The sequence below is a fragment of the Apis mellifera genome, linkage group LG4 (assembly GCF_003254395.2).
Source record: "Apis mellifera strain DH4 linkage group LG4, Amel_HAv3.1, whole genome shotgun sequence".
NCBI classification, from domain to species: Eukaryota; Metazoa; Arthropoda; class Insecta; order Hymenoptera; family Apidae; genus Apis; species Apis mellifera.
Genome location: NC_037641.1, coordinates 11391054 through 11412960, shown reverse-complemented (window position 1 = coordinate 11412960; position 21907 = coordinate 11391054). Strand labels below are relative to the sequence as shown.

Here is a 21907-nt window from a genome sequence, read left to right as displayed (position 1 = left end):
GCGCTCTTTCTCTCCCTCCCTCCCTCTCTCTCTCGCTTTTCTTTTCCTTTCGTTTCTGCTCCGTTCGAGTGCCTCTTCTCTCTCTCTCTCTGTCTCTCTTCTCGTCTCCATTCGCGCCGCAAAACCCAACCAAACCAACTCTCCACCGCCCGTGTTTATACAATGTAATGGCTTGTGCCAGCATTGTGCTAACGGCCGGTCACCACTCATCGTGCGCACCGCCGCTTCGCGATTCCCTTTCGGCGTTCGTTTGGCACTTTATCACGCCCCCAGATTGCCGCATTAAACATCCAGCAAAGGGAATTTCAACCCTTTCCGCGTGCACCATCCTCCTCCTCGTCGTCGTCGTCGTCGTCTTGTCGTGCGTTCATTTCCACGAGGATTACTTCCCCGATTCTTTCCATCGCGTTCGTTTCTCCCCTTCCTCCGCAGAAAATCAAAACTCGATACCTCCTCCTCGTTCGAGAACGCCTCCTCTCTTTCTCACCCGGGGACCTCTTTGTCGTTCGATGACGCGTCCAGTAATTCAAGAGGGCGAAAGGGAGAGAAGGGGGGACGGGCAGAGGAGAGACTCTATGGAATTATGGCAGGTGGAAGACGGCCGACCTCCCTGGCCGGCGATCGTCGTCTCCAATCTACCAGCAGACGGTGTCGCGTTACACGCGTGGCTAACGCTATCGGGGGGAGAGGAGGGCGCGTTCTCCACTCGCGCCGGAACCGTCCTCGCGTTCCATCCGTCCATCCATCGTTCCCGTATAGGATTGCGGCAACAGCCGGCCGCCAGCGTTGTTCCATTGCGCGCGCGAGCGAGGAACGAAGGAAAGCGGAAAAAAGGCCGGTCGAACGAAGCGATCGGCCACGTAATACGCGAAGCACCGCGAACGGATATGACTAGGATTCGAGCGATTATGCGAGATAATCGGGAACGGTATGGGAACGATCGAACGTACGGGCATGGAAGGATATCGAGAGCAGGGGCTTCTTATGGCGGAGCACCTCGGGGGCTTCGTTTCGCAACGAATTCTCTGAAATTTTTTCCAGAAACTTGACCGCCCGCAACTCCGCCCCGCCCCGCAAAAACCTCTTCCATCTTCGATTCTCGTTCCCTCGATTCGTTCGATCCTCCGATCTCGAAGCGGTAATTGCGTCAAAGCCAGTCGACGAATTTCAATCACGGCCTGCTCTCGTCGTCGGAAAATCATCCAGGCATTATATATTTGCTCTCGAGTATAACCGGTTCGGTGAGTTCACCCTCGCGAAGTCGCCGCTTTCTCTCCTCGCTCTCTCTCTCTTTCGCTTTCGGAAGAGAGAGAATTGTCGCCCCCGCCGCGGTTATTAATATTTGCCGACAATTACCGAGCCGGCGACCCCTTTAATTCCGCTTCTCCGCGATCAAGACACGTTCCGGAAGATCGATTTCGAAACCTTCCCTCGTTCCTTCCCTCGCACCCGTCTCGATTCCTTTCTTCCGTCGAGATTTCCATTCGAAACCGTGTACGAGGTGTTTTCTCAAAGAGGAAAACCTGGTTTCGACGAGCCACCACGTATCGCGTGTCAATCGGGGAGAAAGCTCGGGGCGGTTCCCCGAAAACCGATCGCTTTATTCCACGGGTATATGTCTCCATTAGCGCTCGCCAACCCTTCGCTAAAGAGGAAAACTGCTCTTCTAAATCCTAGACCGACCGATCATCGTCGTAGTTTTCCACGAATTCCAACCGTGTCTTTCCGTCGAGAGCGTCTCTCCAACCCGTAAAGCGACGACCGAGGAGGCATCTTCTTCTTCCTCTTGTCCGGTTTCTCGCCGGATGCCAGCCCAGATTCTCGAAACTGGATTCGACTTGCTACTACACGCGGCATCCTCTACTATTTCGGGGGGATTGCAAAACCCATCAACGCCCTTGAGAGGAAGAGAGAGAGTCTCGTTCCACCTAGCTGGACCGTCCAGAAGAGAATCCCTCTTGGTTCACAAAGCTGCGAGAATCCCGGGCGGCGCAAGAGACCCGGAAGAGGGTTTCTCAGACGAGAAGGGAGAGAGAGAGAATAAGCTCGCTAAGTACGTTTCGCGTCTAAGACGCTCGAGTTTAATTACAGGGCTTTGCGGTGTCGGGGACACAGACGCGCTCGCGCGTATGGTCACCTCCTCCCGATTCCCTCTCAGGGAAATCTCTCCTCCCGTAAGCACGACGTCTCTCTTTACGATTCGAAACGTTTTTTCGGGAGAACGAAGGAGAAGAACGGCGAAGGATCCTCTCTCCTCGATCGCGACTGAAAGGCCGTGCGGCGTAAAAGCGTTGCGCGGAATGACGTTTCGCAAAGGGTCTATCAAGCGTTGGGGCAATGTTGTTGATGGGGGGAGGTGCAATTTCGAAGCGAGCGAGCGTGGTGAGCGTCGCCGGCGTTACGATTTTTACGACGCTCCCTTTACAACCGACAAAATGTAATTTTCTGCGATATGTGTGTATACGGCGGGAGGGGGTCGAAGCCGCGGGACGGAAACCCGAAGGAGACGAAGGCGAAGGTAGGAGGAGGAGGAGGCGATAGTCGCGGAAATAGCCGGGCGAAAGGTGGTCCATGGCCGACCCTCGGTCAAGAGAGCGCGCGAGTATCCCTCCGTACCCGACGAGGCAAGGAATCGAAGGTTATTATAACGAAGGTGGATCGTATCGTTCGATTTACCGTAGCTATAAAATTTGAGGAATTTTCAAATACGTTTTTTCAAATACGACGTTTATAATGGGGAAAGGGGGGAGGCACGGCTTGTAATTTCGAGGCGGGATGGCGCGCGGTGGCAGTCGCGGGCGCCGCGCGACGATCGAATTATTGCGGAGGATCCGCGACTCCCGGTGTCGATCGTAAATATTGGCCGGACGATAAAGAACAGCGTCGGATGGGAATTCTTCGGTTCTGAGAGAAAGGGGCCGCCGCGATGGGGGGGAAGAAAAAAAGAGAGGAACGGGGCCCCCTCGGCTTGTCTCCGGCCGCGCCGCCGGTGGCTGCTCCCCGCCCGCCGAAAAACCATCTCCGCCCGAATTGATTTTTGGAATTTATCGTGGCGAGCTTCCGTTCGCCGCGCACCGCCACGTCTCGCAATCGGCGCGTAAACAAGCCGAGTTTACGACGGGGTCGCACCCGAGAGCACCTTCGACCGGTTAATTGGAAGGCCGGCCTAATCGCGCCGCGGGCCACCGCCAACGAAAGAGCTGGCCACCCTTTGTTCTTTGTTCCGGGCGAACGCCTCCGTCCTCTTTCCCTTTCCACACCCCACGCCTCCACTCTTATTTCCATCCTTTCGCGTCAACCTTTCCTCTTTTGTACTCTTTGTAGTTCAACTTCCGGTAGAGAAGAGTCGTCCGCTCCCTTTGCTCTGTCGCTCGCTCGCTCGCTCGCTCGTTCGTTGGTTCGCGGACCATTGCCTTCTTCCGACGCCTTCCCCTGCCTTCCCCTCGTCGAGCGAGGTATAAGCGTAGATTGCGCGTATTTCCGCGTATGATGGAAAGCGAGAACGGGGGAAATAGAAGGCGGCGGTTATTTCGGAGGGAACGAACGAACGAACGAACGATCAGCGAGCCATGTGGCGCGCGCGATTTCACCGGGAACGCAATGCGGCAGTCGCAGTTGGGCCGAGATAATTAGGTTTGAGTGCACTCTGGCCGCCGCAGTCGGTAACTCAGTTATCAGTGGACACCCCGCGTACAATGGCTATCACAACGGCATCAAACATAACGCATCAATTAACGTGAACAATAACCGAGCCCCGCCAGGGGTGACGGGAAGGGTAGATGGCGCGAGCGAGCGAGCGAGCGTCCAACGTTCAGGGGCCAACTCCTTCTTCCCGTACCACTCTCCACCCATCCTGAAGGAGTCGAAGGAGTTTCGCCTCGGATTAACCCTCCCCTCTCGTTCTTTTCTCCCCCTTTTCGAGGATCGTAACGATAATCGGGGAACGGTAACGAATTCGGCGAGAAAGCAATATCCGCAAGACCCCGGCGGGTCTTGAGTGTGCGCGTGAATCCGGCGGCGTATGCGTGGCGATGCGCCTCCATCCGTACGTACATGCATATCCATAAGTGCGTGCTATCGCGAGAGGGGGAACAAAGAGAGGGAACAGGCAGAATACGGGGAAGAGAGAGAGAGGGAGAGCGTTCGTATGCATGGTGCACGATCAGGGCCCTCTGGCGTATTCAAAGCGCGCAGCGTCGCTCCATCTCGAGGAATGCGGCAATCGATTATCACGGTCCTGCATATCGATACTACCGTCGGACACAGAGGGCCGCGCGGCGCAGAGCCGCGCGCGTCGAGCCAGAGACAGCGGCAAAGAGGAGAGTGGGCGAGGGGGAGGGGCGGCGCGCACACGCTAGACAGGGTGCAAGGGTGTCCTCCGCTTAGCGCCGCTCCACGCTACCCACCCTGGCCGCACACACGCACACGCGGCCCGACTAATGACATCGGCTCCTCTATAATACTCGTGCCTCGAATATCATCGGCCCGATATTGCCACCGCGAGAGATTAATGTTTCGTCCTGGCCCATCCCCGCAACGCCGTCCTCTCCGCTCAACGCTCTCCTTCGTTCTTTCACGCCCTCGCTGTTATTATATCCCTTTCGCTCGTCCGTCTCGTTACGCGTATTCGCCACGCGTCCTCGTTAACGAGATCGTTCGCGATCGTTTCCGTTACGATCGTCACCTTCGCGTCCAACCCGAGGTTAATCGACGTTCCTCTTTCTCTCTCTCTCTCTCTCTCGTGGAAAGGAAAGAAAGCATCGAAGCATCGTCTGTCCTCGAACCGATAAACCTATATTTCCCTTGCCATCTTGAGAGAGGGGGCGAGAGAGGGAGAGACGATTCGAGTTTCGAGACGGTAGTTCGTCCACGACGAACGGCTAGAACGATAATGGCGGCTATTAACGAGCAGTAGCGGGCGCGAAGACACCTGAGCCCAAAATATCACCGCGATTAATGCAATTACAGCTTACAAGTCCCTTCGGCTCTAAGACCTCCGGTATTACTAATTCATCGAGCGCGTGGATGTGTTTCCGGCGAGGCTTCCAACTCTCCCTCCCTCTCTCTCTCTCTCTCTCTCTCTTTCTCTCCCCGTTTTCCCCGCGCTTCCTTCGCCAACTCGAGGCTCTCGTCGAACGCGAGAGCCCCGAGATCTCGAGGTCGAACCACATCCACTCGTCGTCGTCGAGTAGGTAACGCTCGTATCCACCGGCCGGAAGGAAGCTGGTCGTCGTTCCAACGAGGGTGGATCCCGTAAGGTGGGTGGATAGGTGGGTTCGTTGCGGATTATACCGTTTCCCGAGCCCTTGCCACCGTTCGTACCGGCGTTTGGCGGTTGCGGTTAACGTAATTACGCGGCCAAGGACCTTCACGGCCCCCTTCGAAACCGCCAACGTCTTAAACTCCCCCTTTCAACCCTTCCTCGGCCCCCCTTCCCCCCGAGGAAACGGTTCGCCGAAGGTTCGTCCGCTAATCGGCGGATCGACACCGCAACGCGTATCCCATCCCTCGGATCTTGGATCAAATTCCGGACCGGGATATTACGTCCCCCTCCCCCCCCTTTCGGCGAATCGTCGTCGATTCCTTCCCCTTTCATTCGCTCGCGATCCATCCGCGTTCCACTCGCGATTCACCGAGCGGAGCGGAGCGGAACGGACGGGGACGTCGTATTTCCCTTTAAACGAACGATCGGGTACCGCGACATAAACGGTGGCGAGATGACTCGATGACTCGTTAAAAGTTGTAAAAGGGCCGCGGCTCTATGGCGCAATTACGGGGTCGGTGCGCGATCGCGGACGTGATCGTCATCGTCATCGACGGTCCGGATGAGCGGGTAGGCCGGGCGGGCCATCACGCTTTATTAGCGCGGCGATCGGGACAATCGGTCCAATGATTACAGCCGAAACATAATCGTTAACGCGTACGACCCATTAATGACTATGGACCATTCTCGATGCCAAATTGGTGGCGGCGAATGGGCTCGGGAGAGTGGCGATCGCGAGCACTCCATATAATGCACGGCCGCGTGAACACAAGCGGTATGCGTGTAACCGCGTAAACGCCGGACGCTTCGCGCGGTCGATGATGAACGTATTTGCGCCTCCCGTTTAATCCCCGTTACGACGAATCAAAACGTAAACGCCGGCGTCCCCCTCCGCCCGCCTTTCGACCCCACGGCTCTTCCCCCCGCCCCGCCGCTTTCCCATCTTTCCGCCGGCACACGCAAGCTACGCGCGGGAACTTTTGCAATCCACGAGGAGGAAACGCGTGTCTTGCCGGGAGCCACGAGCTCTCTCTCTCTCTCTCCCTCCCTCTCTCCCCCTCCATTTCTCTCCGTCCCGCGAAATCGGCTCGTTCCTCCATAATTTATGAGATTCTCCGTCTGTCCGTGAGGCCTTTCCTCTCGCGACGTTATAATTAGAAATATGCTTACGGCCGTAATTCCGTACGGCGGAGCGGAACGGTATCGTGTTCGGGGTGGGGCCCGCCTAACCTCTCTCTCCTCCTCCTCCTCCTCCTCCTGCGCCCCCGAAAAGGAGGGTGAGCGCGTTTACTGCCAATAAGGGACGCATGCATAATAGAAAGCCGTGGATGGTAGTCGGCCGACCGACAGAAGGACTTACACGGGAATGCTACTTTACGAGGAAACTCGTATTACTCGAGGGTCGTATCTGTATTGTTTCGCGAGCGCCGCGAGAAATAATCGAATTCGCCTGCTTTCGATTCCTTTCGAAAGGAAAGGAAAGGAAAGGAGAAGAGATTAAGAAGAAAGGATCCTTCTTAATTTTCCTGGAGGAGAATTCGAGATCCGTTCGTTTCGTCCATGGTGAATCGTTGGAGGGGGACAATGGTTGCTCGGGTGTCGGAGCGACACCGGCCCACGTAATAACGGGTTACCGATTACCGGGTGGACGTTCATTTATTCACACCTTTCGCGCCCTGCTTTAATTTCGCGGTAATTCCAGGTTTCGTTCCCGTTGGTGAATATCGAAATTTCGAGGCTCTTCGAAACGAGATGGAGATTCTTATACCGAATTATGGAAACGAAACAATTGGAAATCGGTGGAAAGGCGAGGAGTAGGAGAGAAGGAGCAGGGGCGCTCTCCCCCGTGGCTGGATTCGGTGGCCGCCAAGAATCGATCGAGCGTGCGACGCTCGTGGTTTATCGCAAAGGACCGGTGGCTCGCGAGGAGGAACAAAGAGCTGCGCGCGTTCCACGACGGCCTTCTCGCGAACACTATGCCCCCGGTACGCGCAGAATTTTCGCAACCGTCTCACCTCGCCACGCGCGCACCAGATACGAATCGAGGTTGCGCTCGCGCGGATACGGGAGGAGGAGGAGGAAGAGGCAGAGAAAGAGGAGAGGAAGCCGGCCACGTATGCATACACACGCGCGCGTCGGGCGTTCAAGTAATTCGCGCAATTTCATCTAAATTCCGCAGCAACGAAATTTCTCGCGTCGTCGTCCCTCTCTCTCCCTCGCTCCCTCTCTCTCTCTCTCTCTTCGTGCCCGGCCGACTCTACGGTGTACACAAACTCGGTGTACACGCGCGCTCTCCTCGATGGAAGCTCGCTTCCAGCTTCCCTAATGGTATTTCTTACGGTCTTTATTTATCACGGGGCCGGGTGACGGGGCCAACCAACACGACGAGCGTTTCGGTGTTGAACGCGATTAGATCGTATACACCGCGTTACTACGTATTTTCCTTTCTTCCGTTCCTCGAGCTATATTTCGCGTACGCTTGGAACGATAGTTACATCGCTCGAAATATCGTACGTATCGCGTTGTCGCTTCTGTTTCGCGCCTTTCATTGGCCGCGATTACCAACGAAACCATGTCTTCGGGATATTCAACAGATGCGAAATTTCGCACGGTTCTAAAATCCTCTCTCCCTCTCTCTCTCTCTCTTTCTTTTCTTCTTCCCTCTTCTGAAAATTCACTTTCCCTTCCCTACGCGCGCGATTACGCGAGCGCGAGCGAGCAACGTTTATCATAATTGCGCGAATTTCTTCGGCGATAAATCGTGGAAAGACGTGCTTACGCCTCGGCCTGACAGCAGGATGTAACTAGACGGAGGAGCAGAACCACCACTACCACCACCATCTATTTCCCGGAGGAATGGCTCACGCCTGCACGGCCGCGTAAATAAGCTGTCGCGTTTTATTTCTTTCCTTTCTCCCTCTCTCTCTCTCTCTCTCTCTCTCTTGTCTCGTCTCGCGGAATATTCCAGCCAGAGAATATTGCACGGTTGGCCAGGTAACCGAGAAATTCAACCCCCTGGCTAGACCGCTCTCATCGATGCTAACTTTTCTTTCGAGCTCGTGTCCGTGCCACGCTCGATCCTCCCGCTATTGTCCTCCAACTTTCTTTTTTATCCCCGATTTCCGCTTCCTCACCCCCTCAATCGTTAACCTTGGATCGATCGATCCTCGCTTATTCGTTCGTTTCGGCGAAAGTTTTCGAAAAGTAATCTTTTGGAGGGGATCGATCTCGAGTTCCCCCTCTCCTCCCCGGCTGGGAAGAAAACCTCGGGCGTCGGGAGGTAAGGTGAAACGTTCTATTTTTACGTAAGGGGTTGAAATCCGACGTGGGTCGTCGGGGCGCGTAGGACGTTGGAGCGCGTTAAACGCCGTTGGCCGGGGCCCACCAGCGCATTAACAATTATATTACGGTTACGAAGCTCACTGTTACGCGCGAGCGAATTCATACGCGTGCCCTCGGGGCTCCGTGGGGTGGAAGCAACCAGCGAGGGGGAAAAAAAAAAAAAAATACCACCGCGGAGGAAAGGAAGATCGGCGGAGAGCGGCGGCCGCTCGACTTCGAATCTATCCACCAACGATTCCTCCCTTCGTGGCTCCTCGCTTTTCGAAGAGGAGAATCCAAACGCTTTTCTCCCCTCCCTTCGAGTCGATCGAAAACATTTCGTGGAAAGGAAACTTGGACCGATTCGAAGAAGAGAGGAGGAGGGGGCTTTGCTCTCGAAAGGGTCGAAAGTATGACCCTCGACAGCTTCGGTTACCCTTTTCGCTCGCGTCTCCTAGCACTGGCTGCGTGATTTAATTTTTTCTCGCTGTCCGAGAGAGAAAGAGCGAGGAGAGGGATGAGAGAGAAAGAGAGAGTGTCATATTCGCGACACGGGCCGGCGTGGATGGCGCGCAAAAGCTAAAGAGAGAGAGAGAGAGAGATATAAACCGACCCCCTCGATGATCGAAGGGCCACCACCGCACCGAGAGAGCGAAATCGAGCGTTGGGGGAGAGCCAGAGAAACGGACGGGGGGATGAAGCGAGAGAGAGAGAGAGAGAGAGGCGAGGACGAGTAGTCTCGGCGAGACTTAATTAAACAGCGGGCAAAGCCAGGTTAGTTCACAAAGTGACCGCGGCACCTACCCCCTTGTAGCCACCAGCATCGACTCTTCGCCGATATATAGCTAACCTTCTGGGGGTATATACCGAGCCCACACGGTATATCGGCTTCCAACGACGCGTCGACCGATCCATCGGGTCGAACCTTCAGTTTTATCGCGCGTCCTACGCTCTTTCCCAAGATTTTTAAACCCTTCCCTCCCCCTTTAAAACCGCTCTCTTTCCTCCTCTCCTCTTCTTTCGGTTCACGATACCTATACACGTGTGCACACACGTGTGTATATATATATATATATATACTCTCTGGAGGCGAAGCTCGGGGACGAAGGGACGCCTCTGCTCTCCGGAGGACAAAGCGGAGGCGGGCAAAAAATTCGCGGAAAAATCGAAGCCATGGACGCGAGAAGGGAATGGGACCGGGGCCGAAAGGGGCGGTCGGCGGTCGACACCTTTGTCGTTGCCCCCGCCACCAAGGTGGGGGTGGATGGCGCGGGACAGTGTACTCTGGACGTTCTTTTTATCTCAAAGCCGTATCCCTTTTGCGCCTCTTTTGTATTCCTCAATTTCTAATGAGTCGGAATACGACATGAAACGCTAAACTGCCACAAAGGGGAGTGAGCCGCCGATCGAACCCTTTGCCCACGATCGCGCGCACCCGATCGAGGTGAAACCCCGTCGCCCTCTCTCGTCCCATCCCCCCTCCATTCTTTGTCACACCGCATTAGATTCGCTTCCGTTCCTGTCCTCGCTTCCCAACCAATTCGCGACCCATTATTGCCCCTTAAAGCCTCTTCTCCACCAGTCCTCGTCTTCTCGCCCATCTTCCTTCGTGAATCATCGACCGAAGAACACCACCTACTTACTCACTCACTTACTTTAGCTCGAGCAAAAACCACCAAATTCGAGCGTTCGTATAAACTATCTTACTCTTTTTCCCTTCTCCTCCTCCTTCTCCTCTTAACTGTTTAAACTAACCGTGCCACGCGCGTGTTCTTTGACGTGACGTAAATCTTATAACTACGCGTGTCGTCCGTTTACTCCTCCGACCGTATACCCATACGCATAAACTTTGGAGAAGTTTAACACGACGTTAAGTTTCTATCACCGTCCCGACCTAACCGTTAAGAATATTTCCGGACATAATAAGCGAGATCCATTCTTCCATCTTGTTTCTAGAACGCTGGTTTCGTTTTGCCGTGACTTGGGCGAAACGCGCGGCGACGAGTTTCCGGGATCGGTGAATCAGAATGGTCGCCTCGCAAAGGATTCGAGCGAAGCCAAGTGTTGTAGGGTGGTAATCGACACGTTTCCACGCAGTGGCGTCGTCTAGAGGAGCATAAGGACTGCGTGCCCTACGCTGGAACGGAGACGAGGGAGGACGACGTTGTTGCACGCATCACCCCTCCCCCCTTGCTCCCTCTCCTTCCACCGGTTGCCTCGAGAGCAGTTACAATACAGGAGGGAGGGTTCCGCCTGGTATCGGTGTGTGTAAACGTTCACTTCAAAGCAAATCAGCTATCGTTACGCACGGGAGCATCGACGTCATCCGATGTCCATACCCGTTCTCGTTATTGTTGTTGTTGATGTTGTTGTTGTTATTGTCGTCGTCGTTGTTCTCTTCGTAGTCTTAGCCGTAGTCGTAGCCGTAGTCGTAGATCGCAAGCTCTTTTGAGAATCGCCTCTTCGAAGCTCCGTGTGTTTCTTTGCGGCCGCGGACAGATACCTCCGATGGATATGTTAGTCACGGATTATCGATCCGTGACGAGGGATGAATCTAATACGAGTAATTATAGGACGCGCGAGCGTGTATTGTATCGGCTTGAGCATTGCGTCAATAATCTTTGAGGGGATCGTCAACCGTGAACGTGTGCCTAATGAACGGTTATCATTCCACCGTCCAGCTTTTTCGATTCAGGCCTCTCTGTATATTTCAACGCGAACCTTGACATTTACAAACCACGGACTGCCCTCTGTTTAGTTTCGTCTGGTTTAAAAATCCAACGGTTCGAGCAACGGTAGTGGATGTAATCCTCGCGCTAAGACTCCTCCCGGCCCGATAGCGTGACGAGCGCTGCTCGAAACGGGGGAAGAGAGAGTGAGAGGAGAGGGAGGGGGGTTGAAACGCGGCAAACTCCCTTGGGTCCCAATTACACCGACACCCGATCCTGGCATTACGGGCCGGCTAATTCGAGGGAGGGCGAGGAAGGAGCGTCGCGTGTATAAATCTCGGTAGGTAGGTTGGTTGATTGTACAGTTTCAATTCCGTTTGTCGCCACCATCGCGCTTCGTTACCGACGAAACGAGCAACGAGCGAGGGAGAGAGACAGAAAAAGAGAGAGAGAGGCCGATTATTCCGTTTCCGCGCGCGCTCGTCGCCCTCTCGATCGCCCCTCTCCTCCCCTTCGCTTCGCGTTTTTTCTCCAACAGAATCCATCGCGGAGAAAAGGGGAAAGCGCGGCTCCAAGGTTAGACGGACGCGAAACCGACGAGTGGCGGAGGCCAGGCCACGAGAGAGGGTGGGTGGCGGCGAGTTTCGAAGCTGCGACAAAAGGATCGGGTAATTACGGGGAGGCCGCAAATTCCCGTGAAGCTGAGGCAAAGGCAGCTGTCGGCTCCCAAGCCGATCTCCGCCGCGGCTTTGCGCCAACGTTTATACGCGCGGCCAGGCCTTTTTGCGCCGCCAGCTCGGTTGACGCGAGACGACATCGGCCAGAATTTCCGCCCGCGGATCCAATCCAGAGCCACGTCGCTCTCGTTCCGCTCTCTCTCTCTCTCTCTCTCTCCCTCCCTCCTCTCTCTCTGCTTATATTTGTTATCCCAGCCTCCCTCCACCACCGATCAGCTGGCCCTGCGGTATCTTTGCTCCGCTTCGATCGCGCTCCTTCGATCTCCCCTCGCCTCTTCTTCCGTCTCGAAAAACCGTGCGATTAACGAAATCCGGTTCCCGTAAATTACGGAGACAACGTGGGAAACGTTTCTCCGCGTTTCTTCCGCGAGAGGGGGGGAAAAAAACGCACCTCGTTTTCCTCTCGCGCACACCCGTGGCGTGGGCAAACAAACTTTCTCTCCCTCTCTCCCTTCCTCTCTCTCTCTCTCTCTCTCGGTCTTTTCCAAATAAAGAGTTAACTCGCTCCTCGAATGGAGCAGCATATCGAGCGAGCGGAAAAATCGTCGAGGATGGATTCTCGTTGGAGGAATCGCAAAGGTCGTGTTCGTTGTTCGACGCGTGTACCCATTACAAATCCCTTCGGAAGGAGGCACCGACTCCCAACCCCTGCCAGGATAATAGCGAGCTGCTCGGCCCGCGGGGGGTCCAAGATTTCGACCTTTACCGAAATGCCAACCGGGCAGGGAGGGGGAGAGGAGCGGCTTTAAACGGGCTAATAACGCCGCGCCCTCCCTCCGCCCTTCGACTCCCCTTATTGCACAAATTGCCTCGCCAGCGAGGACGCAGCCGTAAAAATTGATAAAGACATCGGGTCGATCCGTTTCCTTCGTTTCCTCTCTTTCTCTCTCTGTCGCGCCCAGTTCCTCGAAGAGAAAGAAAAAGGCTGGCTCGTTTCATTCGCGCTTTGGTCATTAGCCGGATGGGAGGGAAAGAGGATTGTCTTAGGCGAGCGGTTTGAGTCAATATCCCCGGATGATCGATCATCCATCCGGCCGGAACCGCGGGAGGCCTCGCGCAAATTAAGTATCGTCTTACGTTGGCCGCCGCCTCTAAGAATCGTCGAAAAATACGAGGGAAATACACGGGGTGGATGGAATCGGTCGGTCGCCGCGCGGCATCGATCATCCTCGTATAAACGCGCGAGGGGGAGGGGGGGGGGAGGGCAAGGGGACGTGGAAGGAAAAGTTTCGCCTCGGAAAGATAAAGGTTTCTATAGTCGGGGAGGGGTGGGGAGGGGATTGGTGGACTATTTCCTATATTTGCGATATCATAGAACTCGCTTGACATTATGGGTGGCGTCGGGGGTGGCGCCGAGGGATAGATGGGCTATTCCGTGAGACCGGCTGTCATATTCATGTATTGACACTGAGCTGGTTGACTAATGGACTGGTGTTGTCACAGGCTCGTGTTACCGCGAGGGCCGGGCCCCCTGCAACTCGTTTTTCCTGCGAATCGACCGAAACGAACGCGGCCACGACTTTGTCCACGCGTTTCATTCGCCCGCGTTGCCGAAGGGAGAATCATCGACGTGGCGAAAGAAACGAAAGGGGAGAGGTGGGAGGGTGGAAGAGGGAAATAGGAAGAAAACAAAAAAATATATACATATATATATATATCGGCTCGATCGAGCCAGTGGACGGATCGACGCGGCGAGAACGCGCGCGTCGGATAGGGAGTTTTTTTTTCTTTTTTCCTTTTTTCTTTTTTTTTTTTTTTTTTTTTTTTTTGATACGGATCGCAATATAGCGAGGATCGCGCGCGCACGTCCGCCCCGAAGCACGCGGATATTCCTGTCGGTCTTCTCGACTTTTACATATTTATCGCGTCTCGCATTGTGCTCGCGTCAGCCGGGACGCCGACATCTTTTGCCAGGAAAATCCGCGATATTGAATTTGCCCGCCACCCTTCTGCCGTTTTCCGTCCACCTCGCCCTCCCCCTCTTCCCAGCCCGCTCCTTTCGTCCACGACCGCCGAATCGATGATTCGTACGCGAACCGGACGTACGTGGTCCAAAAGAGTGAAAAAAAAAAAAAGAATGAAAAAGAAAGAAAGAAAAAAAAGGACGCTCTCGCGCGTGGTTCCGCGCGTCGTTGGTTCCCTCTTCCTCGTTCCCCGTTTGTGCGGGGGGAGTGGTAACGGGAGCCTCGAAATCTCTCGGCCGAGATCTCGATTCTCGATCCTCCCGGAGCCGCGTCACAATGGAGGGGGAGGAGGGAGGAGAAGCCGCTTCTGCGTGTTCGTTCCTTTCTTTTTTCCCCTCTCTTTTTCTCTCCTTTTTTGTTTTCGGCGCGAGGTGAAAAAACGAGGGAGAGAGAGAGAGAGAGAGAGAGAAGACGGGCGGACAAAGGGGTGTGGGTGTCGATCGAGGCAGGATCGAATAATAGTAGTAGTAGTGGTGGTGGTGGTGATAGTAGGAGGTGGTCAAAGAGAAGCGGAGCCCGTAAACGCGAGACGACTATTCTATTACGGACTGACATTCGATACAAACTTGGTCGAGCGATCACGGCCTTTGCCATGCTCCTTCCACGTTTCCTTCCTTCCTTCCTTCCTCTACCCCTGCGTTTCTACCCTTGGTACTCCATTAAAGTCGCGAAACAGCCGGGACGAATCCTCGACGAAAGAGAGAGAGAGAGAAGAGAGAGGGAGAGAGAGAGACTCCGTAGGCTAGAGGGTCCTTCGAGGCTGGAATAATAGGATACGGTGAGAGACTTTATAGCCGCGTGTCTCTTCGCGACCGCTTTGATTTATCGCGGAGTTAAATGGCTCGACGCTGTTACGCCCTCTCTCTGGAAACCTCTCTCTCCTCCTCGCGGATGAGGATACGACGGCGAGCGTATGGCAACACGTCTAGATTCGTCGTAAACGCGCGTCCGTCTGGTCGGTTTGGGACAGGCATCCGTGAACGTTGCGGAATTTCGCGCGAATTTTTATATATATCGATAATATCGAGCATTATCACTCACCTCGAACCTTCTGCTCGTCCTGAAGCTGTCGCTCGAGACTGTCCTTAACCTCCCTCTCTCGGAGAACGTCCATCTTCAACTCGGCTGTAATCAGAAAGATAAAAAGGAATCTTAACGTGGCGTGTCTCTAAAGCGCAAGGATTTTAGTTAGGAGGAGAACTTTCTCTCTCTCTCACCCTCCTCTAATTGTCTCCTCGTCCTCCTTTGAAGGAAGATGGCATAGGAGAAGAATATTGCACGGTCTGGCGGGTCCGTGATTAAATCCAACGGACGAGGACCGGACCGGATAGTTAGCTCTAATAGAATTACGTGGAAACGCACCACGAGGATGAGAGAAATCCTCCGTTGTGTTCTTGTCTCCAAGACGCTCGCCCCTTTCTCCGTCTTCTCGGCTACAACAACCCCCTTCTCTCACCCTTGGGACTCGCCACGCTAAATTAGCCATTTCGAATCTCGGCGAGGACGATGGAGAGATGATGGAGAGAGAGAGACAGAGAGAGAGAGAGAGAGAGAACTCTCCTCTCGTTCGAAATTCCCTATTCCGACTTTCGTCTTCCTCCCTCTGATTTCGGATTTTCGGTTTAAGGAAAAGAAAAGCCGCGGGAAGAAGCGTGGCCGATTGTACACGGCTCGATTATCGACGTTCACCGACCACGCTTCCCTTGGGAGTGGGGGAGTATCGATGAAAAGGGGGAGAAGTCGGTAAAAAACGTTCCCAGCCTCTCTAAATCAAGCGGGCTAATTCGGTTTAACGGAAGAAAAGAAAGCGGGGGACAGGGAGAACGAAGAAACCGAAGCCACCCTCTCCCTGCTCCTCGAATTACATTTCCGTAACCAATGAGCCGCGCGCCTCGTAACGCGTCTCGCGGCTCATCGACCGACAATCCGCTCGTTAGATCGCTACCAATTTGCGGACATTTCGCAAGGATCTTCTTCTTTTTCTCGCGATTTCTCGAAACCGATAAAAACCTGCTTCCCCAACCACTTGGACGAAACGACCTAATCCCTAAACCGGGGAGAGAGGGGAGAAGAGAGAGAAAGCTAATTCCAACGTTTCAACCTTCCACCCTTCGAACGTATCCATATCGAAATACCGCGTCCGTTCCAAATTTAATATCTCTCCGTTCCTTTCCCCCTTCTCCATCCCCTGTTCCTTCTCCTTCTCCTCCTCTTCGAGGACGAATCGTCTCATTACGAAGAGAATCTTCTCTTTCGAGTCGTCTCGAATTCGAAATTTCGAATTTGGAAATGGGTAGGGCGAGGGGATGGGGGAGGAGAGGCGATGAGCCGCGCGGGAGAACGGAGCCGGTAGATTAGGGGTAGGGTGGCGCGTCTCAGCAGTCTGCCGGCAATTTGAGAGCGTTTGCGAGGTCCATTAACGGCGGTAACTCTTCACGACCGGCCGCCACGAAGATTCAATTTGAATGCTAACCAGAATAGGAAGTTCGCGCCGGTGCCGTGTACACGTTACGCGGCTGCTCCCTCCCTCCCTCCCTCTCCACCTTCCTCCGCCACCCTTTCCTGCCCCTTCCCCGCCCTGTTATTGCCAATTTCGGCGCGTTTCTGCAGCCCACTTTGCGATCGTTTAGATTATCATCTCTCCCGGTTTCTCTTTCTCTCGACGGCCTCGACGTCTAGGGGTATCCATCCCGGCCCCGCTCGCTTTCTACACGGCTCGTCTACCTTTCCCTCCCCCCTCCCCGCCTCCGGTACCTAACGTTTTCCGGGGGGATAATTGAACTTTATTAGAGATCGTCGTCGACGCTCGCGTCAACCCTGCCTCGCTCATCCCCGGGGCGCCGATTCGAATCGATCTGGGTTTAACCATTACATACCCTCTTGTCTCCTTCCTTGTCTTCTCCTCCCCTCCCCCCTCTCCCTCCTGTTTACGCTTTCATCGACGTCGACGGCTCCCTTTTAAATACAACCTTTACATATTTTCGAGGGAAACGGGATAAAGTCGGAAGTGGCGAAAATCAATTCCTCGAGAAGGCGGCGAAGAGAAAGAGAGAGAGAGAGAGAGAAAGAGAGGGAGAGGGAAGGAGAGGTTGCTGCTGCGAGCTTATTGAAATTCGACCGCGAGCTCGGAGCCATTAAAATTTCAGGGATTAACGTTGGCCGCGACGAACTTCGTAAGTAAGCGAGCGAGTAAAAAAACTCTCGTCTTCCTTTCCTCGATCCAAAGAATCGCACTTCGTTTCGAGTTTCGATATCCCCTGGTTGAAAATTGCGAAATAGTTGGGGAAAATAGGCCGGGCGTTTGGAAGGATAATCCGGGTGGTCCCGGGCCAAGAAGGATTCATCGGCGATAATAATATTCACGGTAGCTGGAGCACTCTGGGCCCGGCAACAATAACAGTGCAACGGAACGTGCATGCCACTGTTACCGGAGCGATTCATGGTTATTGATTAGTATATAGTTGGCGGGAAGACGGGTGGTGGTGGTGGTGGTGGCGGTGTAGCGTTCACATCCCCGCAGGGCTTGTACGACGACGTGTACGCGTGGTATAGCTTCTGCGCGGCGCTAAGATATTCGCCAGGGCCCGAGGCCACCCTCAGAAACAACAATGTCAACTTACCCGCTGCGCCGTGCCCTGCAATCGTTTGAATAGTATAATGTAGCTTTCGTGTTACGCCCCCCTCCGACACGCGTCCATCCATACACGCATACCTACTACTCTCCTACGCGATCTCCTCGCGAAACCAACCCCCCTCTTTTCCTTCTTCTTCCGTCGATGAAAAGTGAGAGAAAAAAAGGATCGGTGAATTTAATTTCGAAGGATCACCGGCGCGGTAATAATAAACCGACGTTAGGAATTAACCGACGGATTATTTCGGCAATTTGCAACCCTCCCCCGCCACCACGTTCGCGCTTTCCTTCGCTCGAGCCAAGCGTCTTCCTTTCCGCGAGGACGAGGAATCTCGGCCTTTCCTTCGTTTCCTGCGTGCGAATTTCATAAATTTCCTGACCCCCGAATCCCGATTAATCCCACGGCACGCGTTATTCGCGAGGGTTGGTTTCCTCGGGCGGAGGGGGTGGAGGAGAAGTATCCCGAGACACGACGATATTATTGTTTCCACCCTTGCATATTATAAACGCGTAACGATCGCAAGTTTGTCCTCTCCCGCGGGCATGCCCTTCTCCGCGGCTGAGCTTTAATTGTCCGAGGGGAGGGGGAGGGGGCGGGTGTTCCTCGGGAGAGGTCGGCGCGGGGGAGGAAGGCGAAGACGTCCGTTCGCGTCGGGGGACCAGGGATTCCCCGGACGATCGATGGAGACGAGGCTTGCCGCGCGGATAATGCGGCAAGACGCGAGACTTTGCTCGAGCGTAAAGACGACGACGGGGGCAATAGTTATCCTGCACGGATTACTCGATCCTCGGCTACGGTCTACAAGGGTTTCCCTCCTACAGGATTTAAGACGGACTTAGGCCTTGTTCCGGTCGCTGACCACTTTGCTTCCCATTAACCATTAACGGATCCAACGAAAATAGGATTAGGATAGGAGAGCTAACGTCGGAGCGCACGACTAAAACAAACGAGCGGCGGGCGTCGGGTTTCCTCGCCGAAAAGCCGCGATCGCGGATTATTTTTTTTTTTCTTTTTCTCCTTTTCGCGTTACCGGTTTGGTAAATATAAAGAAGGGACGGGGCCTGTTCGGCGAAGGCGAAGAGTTTGACGTGTAATTACGGCCACGGAGTTTACGAATGTCGCAGAGTTTACGAGTGTACGCGCGCTCGTGTACGTGTGCGTGTGTGTGTGTGCGCGCGGCCATCGATCGAAATGACTTATCTTCGAGTCATGGCAAATATTGGTGCATGTGTCTTCCTCTCGATGCTTTCCCATTCCAAGCCAATTCCCTCCCTTTCCGTTGCTATAATTACGGTATCAAACAGTCCGAGGCGTCGTCATTTTATAGTACACAATACGAACGACCGTGTTGCGAGCCTGTATTATTATCGATTCCAGCCTTCGACCCAACCTTCTTCCTTCTTCGTTCTCTTCTTAACTAATCCTTTTCGCGCGCCAACAACAATCGAGACACGCTCTTAACAGCTCCCCCTCCCCTACTATTTTGCTACAACTTTGCAACTTTCTCTCTCTCTCTCTCTCTCTCTCTCTCTCGAGATAAGGAAAGTAGACGATCGAAGGAGGATACCGAAGGCAGATGGAACTCGGCGGGCTACTACGTCACGGTTGATCGTAGGTGAATAGTTTCGATATCTCTCGTTTCGCGATCGAGAGAGAGAGAGAGGACGCGAGACTTCGGTGGCCATATTCGACGAACCGACTCGACCGGAGATACGGCGAAGAGCGTTTTCGCGTTTCGAGATAATCCTTTCTTCCTTCCTTCCTTCGGGAACAGACACTTTCTCTCTCACTCTCTTTCTTTCTTCCTCCTTCCCTCCCTCTCCCTCTCCGGGATATCTCGCCGAGTTATTGCACGACCGTCGCTTAGAAACCGCCGCTTCTACGATATCGCCGAGCCTTCGACCCGGTACAACAACCATCCTCGTTTTTCCTCCTCCGAGGAACGGACGAATCTCGAAACTTTAGCTGGAAAATCGAGTACCCCTCGAGAACAAAGATTCCCCGATACGGATGCCAACGTGTAACGAGCATACCGTAACGATCCAATAATTAACGGGACTCGGAAATAAAGCGGAATGAGAAGGAAAGGGGAAAAGGATAATTTTAGCCGGTCAATCGAGCCGATCGAATCGATCCCGCGCACTCGAACAACCGCGTGCGTAATCCCATCCCAGGTCCCGCCTTTTCCTCCTCCTCCCCCTCTAACGACAACGACGAGGACGCGGATCTTTATCGTTATTACGAGTGTCTGTCCAACTGTACGCGGCGTGCGTGCTAGACCGCCCGTGCACGCCGGCCGGACATTAATGGTTACCGATCGTAAAACGTTCACCGCCAACAAGAAGAAGAAGAAGAAGAAGAAGAAGAATCTTCGCTGTATTTATCGAATAACCCGTCGACGACCCGTCCGTCTCTCTTTTTAACGATCGATCCTTCCTCCTCCTCCTCCTCCCACGCTCCTTCCTTTCCTCCTTTCGATTCCATTCCATCGCGATTCCACGTTTCCATCCACGCTTCCCGAGGACACACCGTTGCCGGATAGTTTATTCGAGGCAGAGGCGTATCGCGTGCACCGGAAACGGCGTTATAAAATCGGCAGCTCCTCGACACTCCGTAATTAAGGAATTCGCTTTACAACGAACGAGCAATAATGCGTCGTCGTCATCGTCGTCGTCGTCGTCGTATCTTCATCTCCTCCGGGCGCATCGACCTCTTCGTTACCCGATGCGATCGCGCATCCACCGTTAGCCAGTTGTCACCGCCGTAGATGGATCGCGTAGATTCGACCGAACCGTTCGAACCTATTCCATTCTTCGCGCCGTGTATGAAACGCGGATAGGCTAGATTGTGGCGTATACACCGACACCTGTAATTAGACGTCGTATAGATACGATCGTCCCGAATCGGTCCGAGCAAATCGAGCTTGCTCGTTTCCAACTTTTGCGTGCGATTATTTTCTCCTGCCTACGATTATACGTAGGTTTCCTTCTTCTTTTTTTTTTTTTTTTTTTTTGTAAAGAGTTCCTTAGCCCCGAACGCGAGACTGTACAAACCGTGATTCATAATTTTCCGAAGAAAGATGCACTTTGTTCGAGACATTTGGGGGAAACAGGTGAAACACCTGGCAGCCAAAGAACACGTTTCAGTTTCTTCCTTATTTGCCCAGCTTGCAACCTCCTCTCTCTCTCTAAGCCTCTAATCGGCCGATTACGTCATAGAGGGGAAATTAGCCAGAGACCCGTGTCGCGGGTCGAGATAGAGGACGGAGTCGCAGGCGCATAATGCTTGCGATTATATGCATTAGGCCGCGAGGGGCGTGCTTTAAGGGCCAATTATCGGCGCCGCTTTTACGCCGTTGGCGAGAATCCCCGGCTCGGATGACACTCTCTCTCTCTCGGGGAAAAAAGAAAAGAAAAAAAAAAGGACGGGATTTTTCGTTCGTTTCTCCTCTCTCGCTCGTTCGTCGATGGATCCTCGGCCGTGGGTCGAGTAAAGGAGGGGGAGAAAGAGAGAGAGAGAGAGAGAGAGAGAGGAGAGGCGCGAAGCCGCGTGCCATCCCCGGATCGGAGATTCGCAACAAAATATCCGTACCTCGGGGCAGTAAACGGCGTCGTTAACGACGCGACTTCTCCTCTCCCTTTCCCTCTTTCGCCGGACAGCGTCGCGGCCGTCGCTCTTTCTCTCTCTCTCGCGTGGCCGTTACCACTGCTCTTTTATTGCCGGTAAATTACACGCTTTATTCGACCCGCGCGACGACCCAACCGAAAGCAAACTGTATAATTGAACGGTAGTTAAAACTGCGGTAGGTCAAGTTTCTTTCCACCTCTCTCTCTCTCTCTCTCTCTTCCCTTTCTCTTTTATTCTCCATTCCTTTCATTCGTTCGCGATACTCTTTCGAATTTAAAATTATTGTACGAATGAACGTGTCGCGATACGCGGGTCAAAATATCTTTCCCTTTAATAATAATAATTCGTGGAAAATTGCGAACGATGAAAGTTTCTTCGAAAAGTTTTCGGATTTTTCTTTTTTTCTTTTTTATCGATCTTGGAGGAATTTCAAGCCGATTTGACTATCTAATAATATCCGGAAAAGGGGAAGGATTCCACGGGGTACGGTTACGGAGGAAGAGGAGACGGGGCGAGGATCTCGAGGCGGTGATCGGTAATCGGCCGAAGGTCGCGAGAGGAAGGACCTCTCGGCAACAAAGTCTCGCGGGAGACACTTAAAAACGGCGGCGACGATAAAACCCGCGACGCAAACAACAAAGTCCCGAACAGGGCCTGGGAGGAGATAGGTGGAGGAGGAGAAGAGAAAGAATCC

At 53.8% G+C, this 21907-nt stretch overlaps 1 protein-coding gene across 4 annotated transcripts in view; it reads right to left on the bottom strand.

Moving 5' to 3' along the window:
- The window catches only part of LOC411009 (dachshund homolog 2), a 134682-nt gene that overhangs the window by 16723 nt on the left and 96052 nt on the right, over positions 1-21907 (bottom strand). For all 4 annotated transcript variants that reach the window (XM_006567227.3, XM_006567229.3, XM_006567228.3 and 1 more), the window contains one exon: positions 14996-15079. In XM_006567227.3, coding sequence (XP_006567290.1) covers positions 14996-15079 — 84 coding nt within the window. The remainder of the gene's footprint in view (positions 1-14995; positions 15080-21907) is intronic.